Source organism: Xenopus laevis, chromosome 1S, assembly GCF_017654675.1.
Source record: "Xenopus laevis strain J_2021 chromosome 1S, Xenopus_laevis_v10.1, whole genome shotgun sequence".
Classification (NCBI taxonomy): Eukaryota; Metazoa; Chordata; class Amphibia; order Anura; family Pipidae; genus Xenopus; species Xenopus laevis.
In genome coordinates, this window is record NC_054372.1 from 91,555,684 (window position 1) to 91,578,801 (window position 23,118).

Below are 23,118 nucleotides of genomic sequence, written 5' to 3' on the forward strand. Positions count from 1 at the left end.
TCCAAAGCATGCAGATGAGGTCAGATGAGCCAATGAAAATATCCAAATATCCCACAGAAAGCTACTGCTTAAGGAATTGGATTTTCAATATTGCAAATATGTAGCAGTCAGATATGAATGTGTACAGAATTGTTGCTTTTCCTGAAGACAATATAACATGCTCCCAGGCCTTACTAATAGATACAAGTATAGGGAAAATGAATAGTGATTATAGCGCTAGTTAAACTGAAATTCCTTAATGAGAATACAAAGAGTATATCCATACAACACATTTTGGGATAGAAGCCCTTTGTTTACCGTACATTGTCTCTGCCCAAAGCTATACCCAATAAAGGGCTATAATAAAATGTGCACTGTGCTTTCAATTCTTTTTATATTATGTGTTGCGTCTGCATAGCATCAGAACAGAAATTGGGAGCAAGTCAAGTGCATTAGGAAGTCAAAATAGACAGCAGAGATATGTTGGAAATACAGTACCAGTTAGTCACATGTTTAAAAGTTCTGATCACAGTGAGCTGTGCTTAAAGGAAAACTATACTATACCCCCTCCCCTGTGAACAATGTAGGTCTGTATAGAAATATACTGCATAAAACAGCTCATACGTAAAACCCTGTTTCTAGGTTTGCCATCTGGCTGGTATTTTACCGGCCTGGCCAGGAAAAATCATGGTTGACCCCGATGATATTAATAGGGAAAAAAGATAAATATATAGGAAAGCCGGTATTTTTTTCCGGAAAAGGTGGCGACCCTACCTGCTTCATGTATATAAATAATAATATACTTTTTTTAGTAGTATGTGCCATTGGATAATCATAAATAGAAAATTGGCAGAGTTTTGTCTTTTGCTTCCACACGTCTTCTTTTTACAGTTGGAGCTGTAGTATTTCTGGTCAGGTGATCATTGAGGCAGCTCAGAGACCATCACGCAATGGTGGTTCAGGGCAAGAGATGTAAAAGAGCAGTATTTACTTAAATATATACACCGGTTTGGTAAGATTCTTTAAAGGGTTGGTTCACCTTTTGTATGTTATAGAATGACTAATTCTAAGCAACTTTTCAATTGGCCTTTATTTTTTCTTTATTAAAGTTTTTAAATGACTTGCCTTTTACTTCTGACTCTTTCCAGCTTTCAAATGGGGGTCACAGACCCCATCTAAAAAAACAAATGCACTGTAAGGCTCCACATTTATCGTTATTGCTACCTTTAATTACTCATCTTTCTAAACAATCCCTTTCCAATTCATATTCTAGTCTCTTATTCAAGGCAATGCATGATTACTAGGGTAATTTAGACTCTAGCAACAAGATTGCTGAAATGGCAAACTGGAGAGCTGCTGAATAAAAAAGCTAAAAAAACATACAAAATAAAAAATGAAAACCAATTGAAAATTGTCTCAGAATATCACTCTCTACATTATCCTAAAATTTAATTCAAAGATGGGAAATCCCTTTAAAGGGGTGGTTCACCTTTAAATTAACGTCACGTCATAGAATGGCCAACTCTAAGCAACTTTTCCATTGGTCTGCATTATTTATTTTTCATAATTTTAGAATTATTTGCCTTCTTCTTCTGATTATTTCTAGCTCTGAAATGGGGGTCACTGACCCCATCTAAAAACAAATGCTCTGTAAGGCTACAAATGTATTGTTAGTGCATGGTTGCTAGGGTAATTTGGACCCTAGCAAGCACACTGCTAAAATTGCAAACTGGAGATCTGCTGAATAAAAAGCTAAATAACTCAAACACCATAACTAATAAAAATAAAAACCAATTGCAGGCTGTCTTACATCATACTAAAGTGAACTCAAAGGTGAACAATGCCTTTAATATGCCACTTAATTTGATATAAATCTGTTGCTTAAGTATTTATTTTAGTCGCCTTATAGTACAGGTAAGGGATCACGTATCCGGAAACCCATTATCCAGAAAGCTCTGAATTACAGGAAGGCCATCTCCCATATACTCAATTTTAATCAAATAATTTATATTTTAAGAAATGATTTCCTCTTTCTCAAAAGTATGGCTTATTCCAATGCAAAGTTCAATAAGCTTTACCAGGTGAACCTTTCACTTGTAGATCAGAAACTTGGACTTTAGTACAGTAGATAAAAATGTATTGCTTAGAAAGTTACTGAGAACAGGGAGAAGTAACTTGCAATTACTGCAAGGAGTTACAAACCACAGTCACACATAGTTGCTCTGAGAATTCCACCAGTTATCCAGTTTTGGAAGATCTGTAAAATAAATTGTGTTCCTTGATGGTGCAGTTTCCTTCTAAAGATGACTCATATGCGTTTAGAATTGTCTATGCTGACCCAAAGAACAAATGACTAGGTTATCTGTCACTTGTTTTCTGCTGTTGATACTTTTTCAACTTTTTCAAGAGGTGCTGTGTGCTAAGTAACAGCATTGCCATCAGTATTCATGACACTTTTAGCTGTTCCACTTACATTATTGATAGCACTGCTGGATACTCTACATAACCTTGAATGTTCTTAACGCACATCTTTCACTTTGATCATTGACTCCTGTATCTTTGTTGCTTTATTTCCATAGAGAAATTTTGTAATTTCAATATTTTATTTTTTTGTCCTTTTCTAGTTGCTGCTTCTGTGTTTCTGTCCTGGGCAAGGGGGCAGATTTATCAAAGGTCAAAGTGAAAATTAGAATTTAAAAAAAACAAAATTTTGTGCTAATTTTTCTGTACTTCGACTAGAGAATAGTCCAAATTCGATTCGAATTTGAAAAAAAAATCGAAAATTTAAATAGAAATGTACTGTCTCTTTAAAAATTAGACTTCGCAAACTATACCCAACTATCAAAGCCAGAGAAAAATATGATTGGGAGACTAGCAGCAGCCCGAAAACGATACTACAACAATGGTTAACCCCTGACTCTCCATCTATATCGATAGTCAAACAATAACACCACCTATTTCACATGGATTGGTTGGAAGCAATAATCAGAAAAGAACAAAACTAGGGATGCACCGAATCCAGGATAAATTTCGTTGGTCTTTTTTAATTCTTTTTCGACGTTTTTTAAATTCGAAATTCGACCCTTGAAAAATCTGCCCCCTTAGTCTTGCAGTCAGTGGCTTAACTACCTATACAGCAGACCCGCCATCGCGGGGGGACCCAGGTGGGCCTGAATTGATAAGGTAAGGGCAATGACAGATTGGGGTAATTCTGGGCACTTTTTAGCAACAAGAAGTCGCCCAAATTGCCTGAATCCCTTTCTCATTGCCTGCAGCCTAAAGGCATTAGTGCTACTACCATTCCATGTTTCTAAGCAACCAATTGCCCAAAATCACTTGTTTCAAGAAAGTGCCACAACTGGAAAATGGTTTGGATTTCTACCAAAATTTCTACCAAATTATTGTAATGTAAAAAGATCCATCAGATTCTCAAATAAACTGGTTCTTTTCTACATCCAACTAGAACTGTCTTGCTAAACTAAACCTGCATAAAAACATGTGAGTCTGAGGCATAATTGCCTGGTGTGATTGGATTTCTAACGATGACCGTGGGAAGGATGACCATTAACATTGTGTGGCTCAACCTTCAATTAGATTACAAAACTTTGAAGTCTTGATCTTTGCAATAACCCAGTACAGGGTGTTGCAGAACTGGAAGAATTTAAAGAGATGCCATAGTGCAGAGTAGAACTCAGCTTCATTAAAAAGATGGCACAATATGACATCCTTCACTAGAACTATTGCAAAAACAGTTAGTAGTAGCCAGCTATATAGAATAAGTTCAGTTTGGAGGTGGATTGTTCAGTTTTACATTAATTTTTATAAGCTGCACATCCTCAACGAAAAATCATGAAAATTGGATTTATATCCAACCTTTTTTTCCCACTTAACTGTTAACTGCTGTCAATCAGATAAACAACACTAGTTAAAATAATATAGCACCTAAGGAATCATTTATTATTGCTTCAGTGCAAGAGCAGTAAGGGGCAAAGTGCCATGCTTCATAGTGTAAACCATAGGACAACATACAAAGTGAAAAAATTACTATAGATTGTGCCTGTTATTTGCTCTGGTATCTATCTATCACTCAGCTTGCTTTTAGTAATTTTCTCCTTTACAAGCCACCTTTTCGAACCTATATTTTGTTTTCACAGACTTAGCACTTTACTATGTAAAATAAAACATGCTCTGATTTGCATATGAATGTGTTACAGCAGCTATTTTCATATTAGGCAAAGTATACTCCTTTGTGTTCTCGCTGTATCTATAGCCCCATTTTTATTTTTAATAATAAAAGCCAGCGGGAGGCAGTTCGGGGAGATTAGTCACCACAAAGAAGAGGCGATTTATCGCCGGGCGACTAAATCTCCCCGAATCTGAGCGTGTGTCTATGCCCTTAAAATAACTGTTCAGCTTAAAACCATTTGTAATAAAGGAAAGTTTTTCATCCCTATACAGTGATGCATCATTGTCAAATGACCTGGTTCATAGGCCATCCTAAGAGATACCCTAGTGGAGCTTCCAATAATTGAAGGGTTAACTGATCTGAGTACCTGTATATTGGTCTTTAAATCTGAGTATATTATTATATTAGTGGTTTTATTTCCCAATGATGCACTGCACTATTACCATTTATGAGTGACCGGGATAATGTTCATGATCTTATGAAGTGGTGTGGGTGAGTGAGGTATGACCTCGTTCTTGATGATGAGCGATGATGAAGTGAAGCTGCTGGAAGAACACTAGGTATGTGTTTATCATTTTCCACCTCAGTCCACAGTTCTTGCATGAAATTACTTACACTGGTCAAAATTTTCTCTGTGTAGTTACCCATAATAACCAATCAACAATAAGTTTTGCAGGTAGAACATACATTTAGGGGGTTATTTATCAAAATCCAAATTTATCTGATTTTTTAAAATAAAAAAGTCAGACCTAACTAGAATCCACGATTTGACCTTATTTATTAATAAAAAAGCACAACTTATTCCGATCGGAGGGAAAACTCTATATAAAATTGTGTGAAAATTCGAATCATACGATTTTTTTCTAGCTTTTTCCCGAAAATTCAAAATATTTCCTGAATAGCCCGAAATAGTCAGATTTTTGGGCTAATTCCAGCGCAGACAACAGAAACTTCCAAGTATGATAGGGACCATTGACTTATTTACAACCTCGGCAGGTCTGAGATGCCGGATTTTCGGATATGGAATTTTTCCATCCTCGGGTTATAATAAATCTCATCTAAAAAGTCAGATTTTATAGTAAAAAACCCTTGAATTTATTGAGTTTTTAGCATTTGGACTTTAATAAATAACCCCCTGAATGTATTGGTTGCTTTAGTTTATTGCACTGAAGCAATTTAGCCCAGTGTTATTAAATGAGCATCATTTTATTAAGTGTATAAGTATAAAGTGTCTGGTATATGTATTTTATAGCCACAAGCAATTTTTATATAGATTAAAATCTATAAAATTAGTATTCATGGGAAACAGTTTATTATGCATCTAATTTTATGGTGCTCAGATGTTCTTTAATATGCTAGTGATGCTTGATTCTTGTTAAGCTACTTGAGTGGATGTCTGTAGGTAGAACTGTAAGGCCAAGTAAGCAGTAAAATGGTCACATTTGGCTTTAGGTAGCACCAAAAAGCCAAGTAGGCAATAACCATATCACATTTTCTTAAATGTTAGTCCTGTTAGATCCAGTAATACATTTTATTAATAATTCAAGGAAAATATTGTGTAATAATGTCTGGGTGGTCTTTTCATTTCTCATATACCAGTAAAGTAGTCTTGGGGGAAGGGACATGTTTTTGCACAATCTGTGTATATAATTTGTTGTCATCTGGATAAACAGAACAGTGATTAGGGGAAGACAATACCACTGAGATTAGTTGGAGAGCTGCACTGCTGTAGCCTGGTCTCTGCAAAAATACATTGTGATCAGTGAAAAAAACCTCATGCAACTGGATTTAATTTAATTAATTGGAAACTAAAATATTAGAATACTTACCTATAATGGTCCAGTATTCAACAGCAACCAGGTCAGTATTAGCATTGATCAGCCTAACAGGGATAACAAAAGCAATTATTAGCTTAGATCATAAGGGCTGATGAATATTGTGTATCTGTATTTAATTTCGGTTGGTCTTTTTGAATTAGAATTTCGAGGTTTTTCAAATTCAAAATTCGACCCTTGATAAATCTGCCCCTTAAAGCTCAAATTTTTAGAACTTTTTAGAAATATAGAGAAACCACAAATTTTTTCAAGATTCATGGTGAAAAACAAAATTTGATTTAGTAAATGGGCCCCTGGTCTGCTAAAAATCATGTAAACATTAAAAAAAAAAAATTAGGATTGTTTTGACACATGTTTGGATTCCTGCCATTTAGTTAGGATCAATCTCAAAGTTCTGTTTTTATTATTACAGAGGAAAAGGAAATACTGTGGGGGAAATTTACAAAAGGGTGAAGTGGCTAACACTGGCGAAACTTCGCACTCTGGCACAACTTCGCACTCTAACGCCAGGCGAATTTTCACTCTGGCGAAAGAGCATTACTACGCAAATTCACTAAGTTTTTGATTTTACTGACCGTTACCTCTATCGCCAGACTTGCCTTCGCCACCTCAGACCAGGCGAAGTACAATAGAGTAGATAGGAGTTCCTCAAAAAAAAGTTGAACATTTTTCTAAGTCCCAAAAAACGCTGGCGTCTTTTCCTTTTTACAGGGTGATAGGCTGAAAAAGATCGAAAAATGTTTTTGGGGTACCCTCCTTCCCACCTACATTTGATAACATGGCCTTGTGTAGTGTAATGTATTTGCTGCAGCATATACGGCCTTTGTACTTTAACTGCACGTCGTATGCAAATTAGCCAACGGTAGCGTAACTTCGAACTGCTGACCATATTTTCACTAGTGCAACTTCGCCATCGTTCGTTACCCTGTGTGCAACTTCGGATCTTCATGAATTAGCATTGTCCTGGCAAATTTACGACTGGCGAAGTGTTGCGAATTGTTGTGATGTGCGCAAAGCCATCGCTGGCCTGTTAGTGAATTTGCCCCTGTATCTTTTAAGAATTTTAATTATTTTATTAAAATAGACTCTATGGGAAATGGCATTATCAATAACAGGTTTCCAGATGAGGGATCCCATACCTGTATTGCCTCGGATGCAAATACTACTTTCTCCAAGCACTCTGACTTCTCTGATTCCTAGCATACTTTTTCACAGATCTGTTAATTACGCTACCTTCTGCAACATTATTCAAGAACCAGCATTGTAAAAAGCAGAAAGAGGCAGACAGATATTTCAGTAATCACATTTACAAATAACTTTTAAATAATAAACAACTGGAATTGGTTAATTCAAATATGGAGTTGCTTGAAGGGGTAGTTCATCTTCCAAACACTTTTTTTCAGTGCGGTTGTTTTCAGGTTGTTCAACAGAAATAAAGACTTTTTCAATTACTTTCCATTTTTTATTTCTGAAAGTTTAAATTGAATGTTTCCTGTCTCTGGTGTTTCAGTTTGGCAGCTCAGTAATCCAGGTGCAGATTCTGAACTGTTACAATTTGTTACATTAGTTAATACATTTCATAGCAGCATTTGTGGAATTTTAGCAACTGCCTTTAATGAAACTCATGGTCTGGGTTGATCATCTTTAAATTAGCATAATGTATAACAAGTTCCTGTGCATAGTCTTCATTTTTCATGTTTTTGAATTGTTTTCATATAGTTTTTAAATTGTTTGTCTTCTTATGTCTTTGTTCACATGGAGGTCACTGACCCTGGTATTTAAAAAAACCAAAAAAAACCTCATTGCTTTGTGTGGCTCAAGGACACTGTAATAAAGGGCATAGGGGGCATTTTAATAGGGCCCGCCATCAGTACATTCAGCAATAATTTTTGAATAATGTATCTCTCGGAAGTGTCCCCATTTATTTCTTTGTCCTTTTTTTCCCTAAGGACCGGACCACTGCCTTGTACAGAGTATAGATCACCAGCAGTCTCAGTTGATGCATCCACAAAGCACTGTATTCACAGATTTATTCAAAACAATTTAATGCAACTTTATTAATGAATTCTCTTCTCTCTACCACAACAAATACAAATAAGATGATTACTGATCAGACAGCACTAATATAAACAAACCTGTTCATTACAATATGTAGACTTAGGTCAGTACTGCTCAGAAATTAATAGTGGTCCTTCAGCCCAATGCATATTGGGCCAATGCTTCTTCAAGGCCTGCAAAAACAAATCTGCTTCATTGATATCCTTAAATGACACTTTATATTTGAGAGTTCAAATATGGCATCCAGTGATTGCATACGAGTAGGCTAAAATGGTAGATAACTAGCAAGACCACAAGATTTCGATGATTAGGTTTAACTTCATTCAAAGAGGTTTCTCCACAAACAATTTTCTTTATGGCACAAACATTCTCAATATCCCTTTTAATCCTAGAAGTTTAAAAATTGCATCAAACTATTAAACTGGAAGATTTAAAAGGGTTGTTCACCTTCTAATCATTTTTTTTCAGTATGGTTGTTTTCACCATAAAAAAAGACTTTTTTCAATTGCTCTCTCATTTTTAAGTTTTATGCTTGTGTTGTTATACGATTTGAAGTATAACAATACATTGATAGAACAAACAGAGTTTAATACAATAATAAAATAAAAGATAAACACCAAATATAGTTACATTCAAGTTGAAGTGCTACATTTTTAGAATGACTAGTGGAAGTAAGCAGCAGCCCCAGGATCACCCCTGGCCATAGAGCTAACAATCTAAATAGTAGCTTCAGTTTCCCTGTTTAGCTCAAGAAATAACAAAAACCATAACCAAGAGACAAAAAACATGTTCAGCCCAAGTTGCGCAAGCACAGAATTTTTTTAATATGCTACATGATTAATTTCTTCTTCCTCTCATTTTCTCTTTTTGTTGTTGTTAAAGCTGGAGATAAAATCAGCTGTACAATATGCTCTTTCTGCACCCTGGATATTATGCTTCTACTCGGGAAGTCACAGCCTCTGCAGCACATCGAATCGAATCATCGACCACCTTTCCTGTAAACATTTCCCACTCGTGCTTCAAAGCACCAACGTTTGCATTGTCAGCCTTGCAAACTGGTTGTTCAGACTGACCGTGGCAGAATGCTGATATAAATCAAAATAAATATAGATATTGTTCATGTTTATAAGTTGGAGTGTGCTTAACATATGTGCTGCCCTATGCCTGGACCTATTTGGCTTCTATGGCAAATACACTCTTGTTTAAGATATATATTTTAAAAGTCCAGCAGCCCAGTGTGCATAAAACTAACTTAAAATTATGGACCTATCCATATTTTACTGAATAGAATCCTTGCATACCTATGTCTATTTTGCCCCACTAAATACCTTATTGGTCTGTGCTGTTTTGTTATCCCATAGCCATTCCTGGTGCAAATACATTCTGCCCATAATATGCTATATTGTAAGCAATTGTACTATTTCTCTGTTTTAAGGATGACTCCTGCCATTGTACTACAATTTCCAGCATCAACAGGTCTATGGACTGCTTTATGCATATTTTCTCCCTGTGTTGGAGGGCTTAGCCTCCCAAATTTTCCTGGGCACCAATTTTCTCTTACACTGAAACAAATCCATCAGGTCCAGCTATGCTTGAGCACTGAGCAATCCACTTTAAATGATTTTAAACATTATATTGCACTATTGCACAATCTTTCAGCGTGCAGAGAGGGGGAGGCGTATTGTCATAGATGTCTCTGATGTGATTGAGTAGAGGAAGAGCAGAGGCTTATTTGTATAAATAAATGTTTGGTCTTCTTAGCCACGGAATGTAAAGTATGCTTCAGGATTTAGCTGAGAAACCAGTTTGTGAGGCAGAGGCCAGAGGTAGGGGGAGATAGCCTGAGGATAGAGTGAGGGAGAGAGGAAAAGGGAGAGAGGAAAGGGGAGGAGGGGAAAGTGATGGTTAATAGGCTTTGTAAGGGAGGGTTGAGGGTACGTTTCATATTTTCTCAAGCACGCGTTTATAATTATAAGCTTGTGCCCTGAAACTCAGATGTGAACACACTGGATTTGATTTGACTCTGGAGAAATCACTTTATAGCATTCACTATTCAGCTTTTCAGTCACCTCTACAGTACTGCTGAATTTTGAGAATGATGACTGACTTTTGACTTTAGTTTGATTTTTGGTTCCATAGCAGATAATCAGAAATACAATTGTGCCTCGCAGCGCAGGCATTTTATTCTGTTCAAGGCTCCTTCAAGAATTCAGACAAGGCCACAGATATATTATAGACATAAACTTCCTGTTTTGTGTGTTGCCAGAACATAAAAACAGGTTAAAAAAACCCACCATTTCCTTATAATGTTGCAAATCTGTGAAATCTCAAATCTGTGCAAAACTGTATGTCTGGTCCCCCAATTTGTACAATTCTTCAACTAATGATGCACAAATGTTTGCTCCATATCTATAATAAAATGTGGAAATTTTGTCCTAATGTAAGGAGCTCTGGAATAAGACATGGTTTTAGGCCCAGATTATTGTAAGTGAACAGTAATTCCATGGGCAACTGAGCTGTTTCCCTTGCGTGTAGTCACACGCAGTGAAGTTGACCTCTGCTCCCACTCCACTACATGTAAGCACACACAGGCAGAACTAATTCAAATCAAATGAGATGGGGTATGGAATGGATCAGCTTCTCTCAGCCTGCAAAAAATATGCAAACTGGAAGCAACGCTCTGTGTGCCCAAGACCTTAAGCATTTTGGGTTTTATCAAGGAGATGGTTATTGTTGTTTCTTGTGGGAAGTTCCAAAAGAATTTAGAAAGTAATGGGTATTTTTAATTTGTGTAAGACGTGGCCTTGGTTATACTTACCGGATAAAGATCACTGATGCCTAAGGCATATGGAATGTGTCACTGACTATATCATTTTGCTTATTTTATACATTTAGAAGTGTATTTATCAAGTGGTCAGCTCTAACGTTCACCTCTCACATTGATAAAGATGCTTATAAAAATCTCAAGGAATGAATAGAAAATGTGTGAGTTTTTCTGTGGTGAACTGTGAATCTCACAGTTTGATAAAATCTGTCCCTTAATATGACTACAAAAAATAGGCTCATTTAGCAAGTGCAGTGCATATTGCAAAGTTCAAAATATTGGTATTTTGCTCTTTGCACTCTGCATTTAATTCTAAAGGCACAGATCTTTGTACTCCAAAGTAACCTCTTGCACATCCACTTTATTCACAAGAGGCCGTCTAGAGGCAGTAGATCAGGATGCTAACTTGCACATTGTACAGATTTACAAGCAATGGAGCATCAACTGGCAGAAGGTACTATAAAAAACCCTGTACTTGAAGGAGAATTTACCCCCCACTAATAAAACCCCCAAGCCCCTACCCTTCATAGTCCCCACTCCCTGCTCCCCCCCACACCTGTAATTGCTCCATATCCTTTAATTACCACTCGTTGCAGAGTCAGCGCAACAGAGCTCACGGGTGCCATCTTTCGGCTCTTCGATATTCTTTGGGTCCTCTTCCTACCTTTCTGCAATTTCTGGCACTTATGGCACATGCGTAGTTGCTACAAACCACAAGACTGCTCCAACTGTGCTTGCGCCAAAACGGCGGTCACTTCCCGAAGAACACTGAAAATCCGAAGATGTGTCCTTGAGCTCCACTGCGCTGACTCTGCAACAATGGGACTATGTAGGGTAGAGGGCAGGGTTTTAGTTGGGGGTTGAATTCTTCTTTAACTGCCCACCTACATCTAAGAATGATAGGCCACTTCTTTAGTATCTGACTATGCTCTTGATTGGGAGAGGATTGTAAAAAACGGTCAAAGGGCTTTGGAAAGAGATAAAAAGGATTATTGGCCCAAGACACAGAGCACTGTTTTTCTAGAGCAAGGTAAAAGCTGCAGCAGAGACAAATTATTTTTACAGAAACTAAGGAAATGTCTATAACAAATATTAAACAAATTAATATGAAAGCCTTATTTAAATATGTGCCTTCCTTATTATGTATAATTCAGAATTTTGCTGAGTTGCCACACAAAGAGGGTTATTTATCAAAGCCCAAATTTATCTCATTATTTTCTAAACTATTCTCTGACCAAATCCACACTGGTTATTTGCCCTTATTTATTAATTTATTTTCCCCAAAATTCTAGTTCGGAAAATAACTGTGAAAATCGTATGAAAATCGAAACCTACAATTTTTCTGATTTTCCTCCCAAAAAAAAAAATCTAATTTTTTCAGATTTTTGCCCTAAAACCACAAAATCTTCGGATTTTTGCACTTAACCCAGAGCAGATCAGGATATCTTCAGGACTTCTCCCATTGACTTATATACAACCTTGGCAGGTCTGAGATTTTCGGGTTCAGACTTTTTCCATCCTCAGGGTATATAATAATCTTGATTTTTTTGAGTTTTTGGCATTCGGACTTTGATAAATAATCACCAAAATGTAGAAATCTGATTTCTGTATGAATCCATATTTTAAATTATTACACTTATCAGAAAAAGGCCACATGTAATAATCTAAAAATGCCAACATACAGTTTTTTTTTGTGTGATGTTGTGTGTGATACCACATGTTTTTCTTTTCAGCAACTCACCAGAGTGCAATTAACTGTAACTTTAACTCTTCACTTCATCATTATGTATGGCATGCAGAGGTGGGTGGGGCAAATGGGGTATCAGTGATGACATCTGGGGAATGAAAATGCAAAGGTCCTCATAAAACCCTTTAGGGCTTAAGCTGTGTGAAGATTTTAGCCTCATATTCAACAAACGATCATTCATTGCAATATTCCGACCTGCCACTAATCACTCAGATTAAATAATGTAGTAAAAGAGCAAATCAGATGATGTTCTGGCCGTGACAGCAATTGTATGAAAGTAATGTCCGAAAATAGTAGCGACAGTCACCCACTGATATCATCAGGCAATACATGCAGAGATATTATCATTAGATGACAGAAATCTTCTAACCTGTCCGATCAACTAAATGACCAAAAATTGTACGAAATTGTATCTATGGCCAGCTTTAACTGGAATGTGTCTTCATTATTTTTAAAGTTGGTATGCTATTAACATTTTATATTTTTTCCAGATTGGATTAAAGATGAGAAAATCTTTATATGAATCTATCTTTTTTTATACAGTTTTTGTAAAGATTTTTAATGGCAAACAGTGACGTAACTAAGGCCCCCGCAGACCCTGCAATGCAGGGGGGGGCCCAAGTCCTGAAGGACCCACACTCCGAGGGGACCTTTTCCACCTGCCGCCACTGCCACCACCGCCAAACTCTATTAACGCCACTGATGGCAAAGTAGATCCTTAGTTCAGCATTTAGGGCAAGGCCAGACGTTTTTACGTTGCGTTTTTAAAAAAGAACAGCTAGGCGTAAATACGCATAAATTGCACTACCACTGAAACTAATGGAAAACGCACTATGGTAATTCACACAGGTCGCTTGCAAGCTGAAATCCACCACAGGACGCCAGTATTGGCATTTTTTATCAGAAACACCAATACATCAAGAAACTACCAAATCAATAGACTATATGGGATCTGCACGTTTGAAACCACACTTTACGTAAATACACAGCGTACTTTAAATATGGCATCCAAATTCAATGAATCCTACGTGCTGAAAAACGCATGTTGACGATCGCATGGGGTTTCAGTGGCGTATTTATGCCTGGCTGTTCTTTTTTAAAAATGCAACGTAAAAACGCCGCAAAAACGCCACGTCTGGCCTTGCCCTTAGGCGACGATAATATCAGCTTGCACCTTCTGCAATTTATATCGCTAGGTTCAACTATGTGATAAATCCTTACTGGCTAAAAAAGCTGGTTGGTCGTTATTAAACAGTTTTGTTATTACTTTATAAATTGTTGCATAATCGCTGTGGGGGTTTGTGCCATGTAAACATTACTACATACTACATTTTGTTCAACAGTCTACAAAACGGTTTCCAAAATTGTGGTAGCTCTTCACACTTGGGGGTATATACTAAAATCCAAAAATTTCTCCCGTGAATTTTTTTTTACTGTATTTATAAAGAAATTTACTTGAAAAATCTGGTGTGGGAAAAGACTTAATAAAAACACAAAAAAATAAATTTTTACATTTTTTTTCGGATTTGATGTACTAAAATTATTTTTTCTGATTATCATAAGAAAACCACAAATTAATCAATTATTGTATGAAACCCAGTGCAGATCATGATATCTTCCAAATGTAAACAGGACCTCTGCCATTGACTTCTACAAGACCTCGGCAGGTTTGAGATGGATTACTTTTTCATTCAGACTTATAGAAGCCTCAGGGTTTACTAAATCACGAAAAATTTATTTATTTTCCTCTGAAAAAAATGCTTTTTTCCCTTTAAAAGTCAGACCAGAAAAAATTGGACTATTTTATCACCCAGAAGGTAGCGGCCTGTGTATAAACCTAAACAAAAAAAGTTTTTAATTTCCTGTTTTGTACATTACAGTTCGAAATGCTCACGCCAGCCTGCTTAAAATGACAATAACCAGCTGGGCTTATTGAGTTGAATGGCTGTAAATGTTACAGCGTGCTTGTGTGCATAATATAGTAACTTGCAGTTAGGTGTTCATTTATGAACATCAGAGCAATATTAATTAAATATAACAGGCATTTCATTTACAGTACTTCAGTGGGGGGTTTAGACTGTTTTGTCTCATATGTAAGGTCAGACTGCTTATCTCCTTTACTTAAGTAAGAGGCTCTACAGGTCTAAAATATCATAGAGCATACGGTGACCACACAATATTGCCATTGCCAAGCTAGCTTTATTTTCCATGATTAAATTTCCCTCAAGCCTTCATTGTGTAAGAGACCAGACAAGCGGTGACAAGTAGCAGGTGCAGAGTGCAGCCAGCAGCCAAGTGGAGCTGTCATGCATTATTCCTGAGCTCTCAGTAACTCCTCACCTGTCAGGTTACACGTATATATTACTGAAAGAGGAGCTTGTCTGCTTTGCTTTCAGTTCTTTGTCACCTGGATTGGGTATCCTAATTAGAATGCAGGCTCCTGTTGCAACATATAGGTCAGTTCTAAATGCTAGACAATAGGGATGCACAAAGCCAAATTAACCCAGTATCACTTTCTTAAAAATGTAAATTTTTGTGTTATTATCATTAAAGGTTTCTAAATGATTAGAAAGTGAGCTAAATGAAACAATTCATTGTGGAGCACCTATTAACACCTCTGTTCAGCATTTATAATATTAATCAGAGCCCTCTGTTTATGATCAGCACATGGCTTTTTTTATGTTGCTCTATTACAAAATTGTAATTGACACCTGTGGAAAATACAAGAATTTTTATATGGGTACATCACACATATATATTTCTTAATTTTCCATAATTTGTTTTAATCTCCCACAAACCTTTGCACTCATTCACCTATCCCACAAAGCACCAAAACATTATGTCAATCCAAGCTTTGTTGTGCACATTGCCACAAATGTAATAAATGATGAATAATAAATAACAAATGTATAATTGGGATGGGTAGGCAGAAGAGGCACATGCCTAGGGCACAACGATGTACCTCTTCTTTTGCCTACCCCTGATCAGGAACCTTGTTCCCCCATCTGCCTATATACATGCTCCTCCCCCCTGCATCATCACATCACAAGTGCACCTCCACGAGCCCGGGGAGGGAGCAAAGTGCTGGGCCTGGGCCTGAAAAAATAAATTCAGATTTTTTCCTAATTTTCAGTAAATAGTTTGAATTACACTAAGCGGCTAAATTTTTTTTTGTTTTTTGCCACTAAAACTCATGAATCGAATTTGAGTTTCCAAAACCTAAATGTACAATATTTATTAAGCACAAAAAAAAATTGAAAAACTCAGATGTAAAACTTCAGCATCTGAAAGCTTGCAAATTCATGTAGTCGTCAATGGGCATTGTCCTAAGCAAAATGTAAGCAATTTTTTCATTTTAAGTTTTTGGAAATTTTTCTAATCTTTTTGAGACCTATTGAAAAAAATGAGTCAACGCAGTCAAGTTTTTTTTCACCGTTTTATTCGATCAGGTTTTTTAAATCAATTACTTAATAAATAAGCAAACTTCCAGTTTGGTAAGATTTCACATTTATTTGTAATAAAAAATACTCCCTAATCAGAATTTTGATAAGTGGACCTCGCCATCTATATGCCGTATGTGGAAGCAATCTAGGCATTTTCATATGCGTTAATAGATCTGGATTTGGCCTGGAATAAGTGAAAAATTGTGGAAAAGTATGTTCTGTATGGCAAGATTTCTGCATGTAAAATAAGTGTTTTTTACATTACTTAGAACTTTGGAATAACACAATGAATAACGGCAGGTGTGACATAGAACCTAAAGGTAGCACATGCTCGTAAGAAAAGAAAACATCCTATTGGCTGCTATGGGTTACTAGATGGGAACAAACATAAGACTTTTATGACATAAGACTTAATATTTCACATTGAAGAAAATATTAGACTTCTATTTATGTTCTTACATTTAGAACATATATTACTTTAAGAGACAAAATGTTTAGTGATGCAGTCTGTCCTCGTCCATGAAGGAGTGCAAAGGTAAGGGTGGGGGATGGGGCTGAGGGGGGGGCAGTATCAGATAGGCTGTCTCAGGGAGGCTGTAAGGGAAGAATTGCCAGAGGGCGTCCAAAATTAAACCCTCTTTGTGCATGCGAAATGTCATTCTTAAGGATAAATTTAGTACTTCTAAAGGCAAAACTAATTTTTATTCCCATTTTTTAAATTATACCCCCGTGTTTAATTAATAGGGCTAAAGGAGAACTTGTAATTTGCCTATTGTTTTATTAATACATATGTATTTTACATCTTCATCTTATCATGTCAAACTGTTTAAAATGCAGTATGCAGTTTAATCTGTAAACTTTGTGGCTAATTAAATTAACAGTCCACTTATAAACCTTCTATCTATATAATGAACACCCCCTTGTCCCAGCTGAGACACTGGCTGCTGCTGGGGATGTTCATGGTGGATGCCATTGACATCACTGATTACAGCAAAAGGGCACCAAGTGAAACAGCTGCACAAGTTCTATGTTTTTTTGCAGAAAGGTGTATATATAGATGTATTTTGCACACCTTGTGATCTATAATATTTTGTCATTTTGGCTTTTTTTCTTTTCATTATTAGCCTTAAATGCAAATTGGCTTGTTTTCTTGCACTTTTGCACCCTATACACTCCTACCATGAATTTTTTTTTTTTTTTTATTTAAAGATTTTTATTTTCCGTAAAACTTGAACAAGCATAGTATAAGCACACGTATGAACATGTAAGTTATAAAACAGTTGACATTATCACAGATTGGCAAGCAGAATTGGAAGACTTGCAACGCATGTAGCTCTATACAGCAAATAAACCTTCACAGTTATCTTATAAACTAGTCACTGTCGTTTTTATCTGCATCTCCTTCAAATCAACCTGTGTTACATGGGCGGGATTGCCTAATCCGGTATCGGAGCTTTCCCAAATTTCTTAAAGGGAAGAGAAGCAAGAAAAGAAAGAAAGAAGAACAAAGGTAAACGGGGGGGGGGGGGGGGTCAGAGGGTGAGTGCAAAGGAGCCAGTTCCGTGAGTCAGTTCGCGTCTGTTTGAGCTGTCTCATATTCCGCCCAAGGGAGCCACATCAGACCATTTTGATATTCTTTGCCCTGCAAGTATGCCCTAATCGTCTCCATATTTCGAATCCATTTCACTTTAGCAATTAAAGCCTGCTGGGTTGGGAGAGAGACGCCCTTCCATTTGGAAGCCCTCAACGTTTTTGCAGCCGTTAGAATATGTGTCGCCAATTTGTTAGATTCAGAGGATTTCAATGAGTCAATAGGCAAGCCCAGTAGGAACGACACGGGCTCGGGCTCAATGCATTGGTTGAAAACAGTTGACAGGGTACGGGCTACCATTTTCCAAAATGTTTTGACTGTCTCGCAGGTCCACCACATGTGATAAAACGTACCCTGTTCTCCACATCCTGCAAAGCATAGCGGGGAGAGAGTGTTTTTTGAGAGACGGGCCAGCTTCGATGGGGTAATGTACCATCTAAATATCAGTTTGTAGGCTTTCTCCAATATAACAGTACATACTGATGTCTTACTGGCCTTCTCCCAGATAGTTTGCCATTCTACGTCTTCAATGGACAGCATCACATCTTCTTCCCATCTGGCCATATACGGTTGCGCTAAAGTGGTATTGTCCCCAGACAGCTTATTGTATAAACTTGAGATCAGGTGGGTAGTACGGTCCGAGGAGTGGCACAAGAGTTCAAACTGAGTGGGGGTTGGTGGTGATACACTTCCCTGTAGAAAGGTTTGAGATATAAAGTGGCGTATTTGTAGGTAGCGGAAAAATTGACCATTTGGTATCTGGAGGTTGTCTTTGAGGTCTTGGAAGGCTCGCATCTCTCGCCCTTTGACTAGAGTAGTACACAAATAAGCTTTATTGTCAAGCCAGGGAAGGAAGTCCCGTATTACTGTCCCCGGTGGAAATTTTTTGTTACCCAGGAAAGTGCAACATATGGAGTTGTAAGGCGATAGGCGCAATTTTCCCCTGTATTTGTCCCAGATCTGTATTGAGTGCATCGATGTAGGGGGAAGACGAGCAGGTAGATCTCTGTCTTTTTCCGGGATCCAGACGATCTGAGCCATTGTAAGTGGAGTCAGGCTCACATTTTCGATATCCAGCCACGGCATGGTTGGAGTTCTGTGCATAGCCACCAATTCTGATAATCTCGCTGCTATATAATACCTAAATATGTGGGGCACCCCTATACCCCCAATGTTCTTCGGTTTTGTCATGATATCCAGTTTAATTCTGGGACGTTTATTATTCCAAATGAACTGTGTGATGGCTTTTTGCAGAGAGTTGGCTGTCTTCTCTGGAAAATTAATTGGAAGAACTCTGAAGAGGTACAGAATCTTAGGGAACAATGTCATCTTCACTGCAGAAATACGCCCAAACCATGATAACCCGTAATTGCTCCAAGACTGTAAACTTGATTTTAAGGAGGTGAGTAGTGGGATATAGTTGCAGTCATATAGAGAGTCATACTTGGCCGTTAGTTGTATTCCGAGATATGTAATGGCCCTTTCTTGCCATTGGAAGTCAAAATTGGCTTGGAGTAGTTTCTTTTCTGTAGGATGCATCCTAATAGACAGTGCTTGCGATTTGGAGTTGTTGATCTTGAACCCTGATATGAGGCTAAATCGATCAAGCAGCTCGTTAAGGTGGGGTAAGGAGGTCTGGGGTGAACTCAAAGTCAGGAGGATGTCATCAGCGTATAAGCTAGTTTTGTGGATCGTTTCACCTACCCTAATTCCCTTTATTTGCGGGTGGTTTCGTATTGCATCGGCTAAGGGCTCCAGAGAGAGGGCAAACAAAAGAGGCGAGAGTGGGCACCCCTGTCTGGTCCCCCCTTCTATCTCGATCTTCTCCGAAAGTATACCCATCATTGCAACTTTAGCCGATGGGGCGTTGTACAGCTGTTGGACTCCACGTAGAAAGGGAAGTGGTATTCGCATTTCCTCCAGAACTGTCATCATATATTTCCAGTTCAGCCTATCAAAGGCCTTCTGGGCATCTAGCGACAGTAATAATGTGGGAGTAGTTTGTTTCTCTGCCAAATAGGTGAGGGTGATGGCTTTCCTGACGTTATCCCCCGCCTGCCTACCCGGAATGAATCCCACTTGGTCTGGGTGCACTAACAGAGGAAGGTGTGGAGCTAATCTGGTAGCGAGGATTTTTGCGAATAGTTTCATGTCTACATTAATTAATGATATAGGGCGGTAGCTTTCACAGTTCAGCGGATCTTTTCCCTCTTTGTGTATCATACAGATGGTCGCTGCTTGCATATGAGGTGTGGGCGGATGTCCTTCCAGGAAGGATTGGAAGAGAGCCACCATCTGAGGAACCAGAATGTCCATAAATCCTACCATGAATTTAGTGCTGCTTGAATTGGGCAGCACTCGTGAGGGGCTGGCTGGAGGCATCCAATGGGCGTCCCATATCCTAACTTTCACTTTTGAGTATTCCACAAGTTAGAGGGTGGGATAGGGGGTATTTTGCACCATATTTATAATCTGGTATAAGGTGCAGAGCACAGCAATGTTCCTGAAGCAAGTCCTGTGTAACTAAGGACTAAAGGGGGTCAAATTTTGCACAAATTTGTGTTCTTGCACTTGCCTCTGTGACTATAGTAAATGAGCTCTACTAATTCACAAGCAAGTCTTGCTCCCAGGCATTTAGAGTCTAGAAAGAGAACTTTGTTGAAACAAATATTACTTTGATTCTAGTTTTCTTTTTTCTTATTGATTAATACTGCCACAGGGAGCAATTGCAATTGGTCTCACCTACCTTAAGGGTACCTGTAACCTAATCCTTTTTGAGCCCTTTTGATATTACAAAACAAGTCAATTGTATATTCTTCATGGGCTAAAAGGCCCTGCCCTAACTGTCTCCCTCGTTGTTATGCAAACATCCCGTCTCTCTTTTTGTGCTTCTTTGAATTTAAATATGCAACCATGTAAAAGCAAGCCAAGATGTAAATAATACCCTCTCTGGGTCTGGACAAAACAAGCAGTTGAGAAACTGGCTTGTGAATCCAGCATGGACATTGTCATATGGGCTTTTATCTGTTGCAAGGCATACATAATAGATTTATATTTTCTTGGCCATACATAAGCCAATACATACATACATAACCCCCCCCCCCCAGTCCCACACTGTCTATGGGTTTTCACAGTCAGATGGTGAGTGAAGGCTGGTGTATATCTGTAATGGTGACCAGAATCAACAACACGCACCTCTCAGATTCACATATACATATCACAATCTGTTTTTCTTGGGTGTTTGTGTTATATTAATATCTCCGATTCATTAAGGCAAATTGCAGTAACTATTTTACTAGTTACTGGTCGAGAATGCTACTTGATCATGCAGTATGGCAGCTGCAGGGACAAAAAACTAGGCATCTTGACCACTGGTGCCATCTGGTGTAGCTCAGTGGTGTTCAAAACAGATCTGTCTGTATAAGTGTCATTAAATGAAATGTCACTAAATGTAAGGTGCTCTGCCATTCTATGTGCATCAGACTGATTCCTTATCATTCAATAACAACACTGAGGGCCTAATAGAATGATGCTGTTTGCAAGAAAACTAGATAACTAGCTACTCACAGACCAGTTTCCAGGATACTGCATATTGCGGCAAAATAAGCCACTACTTTTAGGGTCTGGCCACATGCCGGACTGGCAATCTGTGGGTTCTGTCAAATGCCAGAGGGGCTGCTATAAGGTGCCATAGAAAGTCAGTATTTAGTGGGCTGGTGGGGGCTGTAAGGGCCTCTATGTGGGCTGATTGGGCCTCTGTGTACCTGAAATGCAGGGACCTATTTTAATTCTCAGTCCGGACCTGGCCACATGGGCAGATTCAGGGAGATTAGTCGTCAGGTGACAAATCTCCTCTTCTTCGCGGCGACTAATCTCCCCAATCTGCCTTCCCCTGGCTTCCACCGGCTAAAATGTAAATCGCTTGGGGGCAGACACAGGGAGCGTAATTTATAATGATTCTACAGCTCAAACTGATATTTAGTAAATCCACACTAAGGAGGATATTTATCAAAGTCCGATTTTATCTTAACATTTTCTGCTACAAACTCCGATTAAATCCGGTTGGGTTTTCATGCCTATTTATAATTCCATTTTCCTGAAAATTTGCTTTGCGGGAAACAATCCGATTTTTTCAGGGTATTGCACAAAACCCAGCACACATCGAAAAATCATTGGGACATCTACCACTGACTTCGAAAACTTCAGGGTATTGCACAAAACCCAGCGCACATCAAAAAATCATTGGGACATCTCCCATTGACTTATATGCAACCTCGACATGTCTGAGATGCTAGATTTTCTAATTGAGACTTTTCCATCCTCGAGGTTTAACACATTCCGAAAAATGTGTGATTTTGTCCGATTTTATAAAAAAAATATCACATATTTTTCGGGATTTTTGCATTCGCAGTTTAGTAAATAACCCCCCTAAGTATTTTGGTCACTGGAACTAACACTGGGCAAATGTGTACCTGGTTAGTAATCCATAAAAAGCAATCAGTAATTTGATGTTTTAGCTAGCTGCAGGAAGAACAATGAAATCTTTGGTTGGTTGTCATGGGTTGCCAGGTATAAATTGCCCAGTGTTGATAAATGACCCCAAAGTTTCTTGCTTTATTTCCATGCATTTTGCGCTATCCATTCTTTCTTGTGTATTAGCAGGATGCCCAGTCCCAGCTGATGCCATGCTTCATGGTTTAGTATGATATATTTTGTGATGCACAACTTTAGCTTTATGCCCCCACATAATCATTTTCAGTTCTGCTAGTAAAACATATTTAATGCACTCATCAGACCCCAACACAAATTACAGTGGTAAAGTGAATTCCAACATGCATGAACCCAAATTGCAAAGATTTATTAAATGGGCAAATCTATTTAAATTATATATTTCTCCTTTAATCTATGAGATTTCTGTCCTTATGTTAAAATGGGGTTAATCGCAAATTTCAATTGAGCCTCCTTTGTAGCAGCAATACAGTAAATGCAAAAAGTGTAAATGATGTGTAGGAGTCTTGTTCTCAGTGTGTTCTACATAGAAATGGGGCTGGTTAAAGACCTCTTTTAAGATCAGCACAGTCCAACATCTGCTCAGGCCATTTATTCCAAGTATCAGTGTTGCCTTGCACGCACATAAAGCTCCCTCTGTAAATGAAGTAACCCTTGTTCTGGGCACTTGAATGAAAAAAGGTTGAGTCAAGTATATCATGTTAATTATTGTCCAGTACCAGATGTTTGTGGGAAGGACAGGCGGATGCCAGGACTTGGCAATCTTGTACCTCCAAGCTATATTCAGGATCTGCTTGGCACAGGGACAAGCTGTAGCATTCACAGAGACTCAAGTTCAGAAACCGAACATGAAACTATAATTAGACAAAACAAGATTTATAAAATTGAAACCATATTTTAAAACAACTCTTGCATAGTTCCTTACATGAAACTAACACACAGCAGC

General features: G+C 38.0%; 1 protein-coding gene across 1 annotated transcript in view; it reads right to left on the minus strand.

The window, feature by feature from the left end:
- Window positions 1-5,710: 5,710 nt before the first annotated feature.
- The window catches only part of LOC108706851 (mitotic interactor and substrate of PLK1), a 71,771-nt gene continuing 54,363 nt past the window's right edge, over window positions 5,711-23,118 (minus strand). The window contains exons 5-6 of the mRNA XM_041579913.1: window positions 5,995-6,047; window positions 5,711-5,905 (exon numbers count right to left, since the gene is read on the minus strand). Of these exons, the coding sequence (XP_041435847.1) occupies window positions 6,033-6,047 (15 nt within the window). The 3' untranslated portion in view covers window positions 5,711-5,905; window positions 5,995-6,032. The remainder of the gene's footprint in view (window positions 5,906-5,994; window positions 6,048-23,118) is intronic.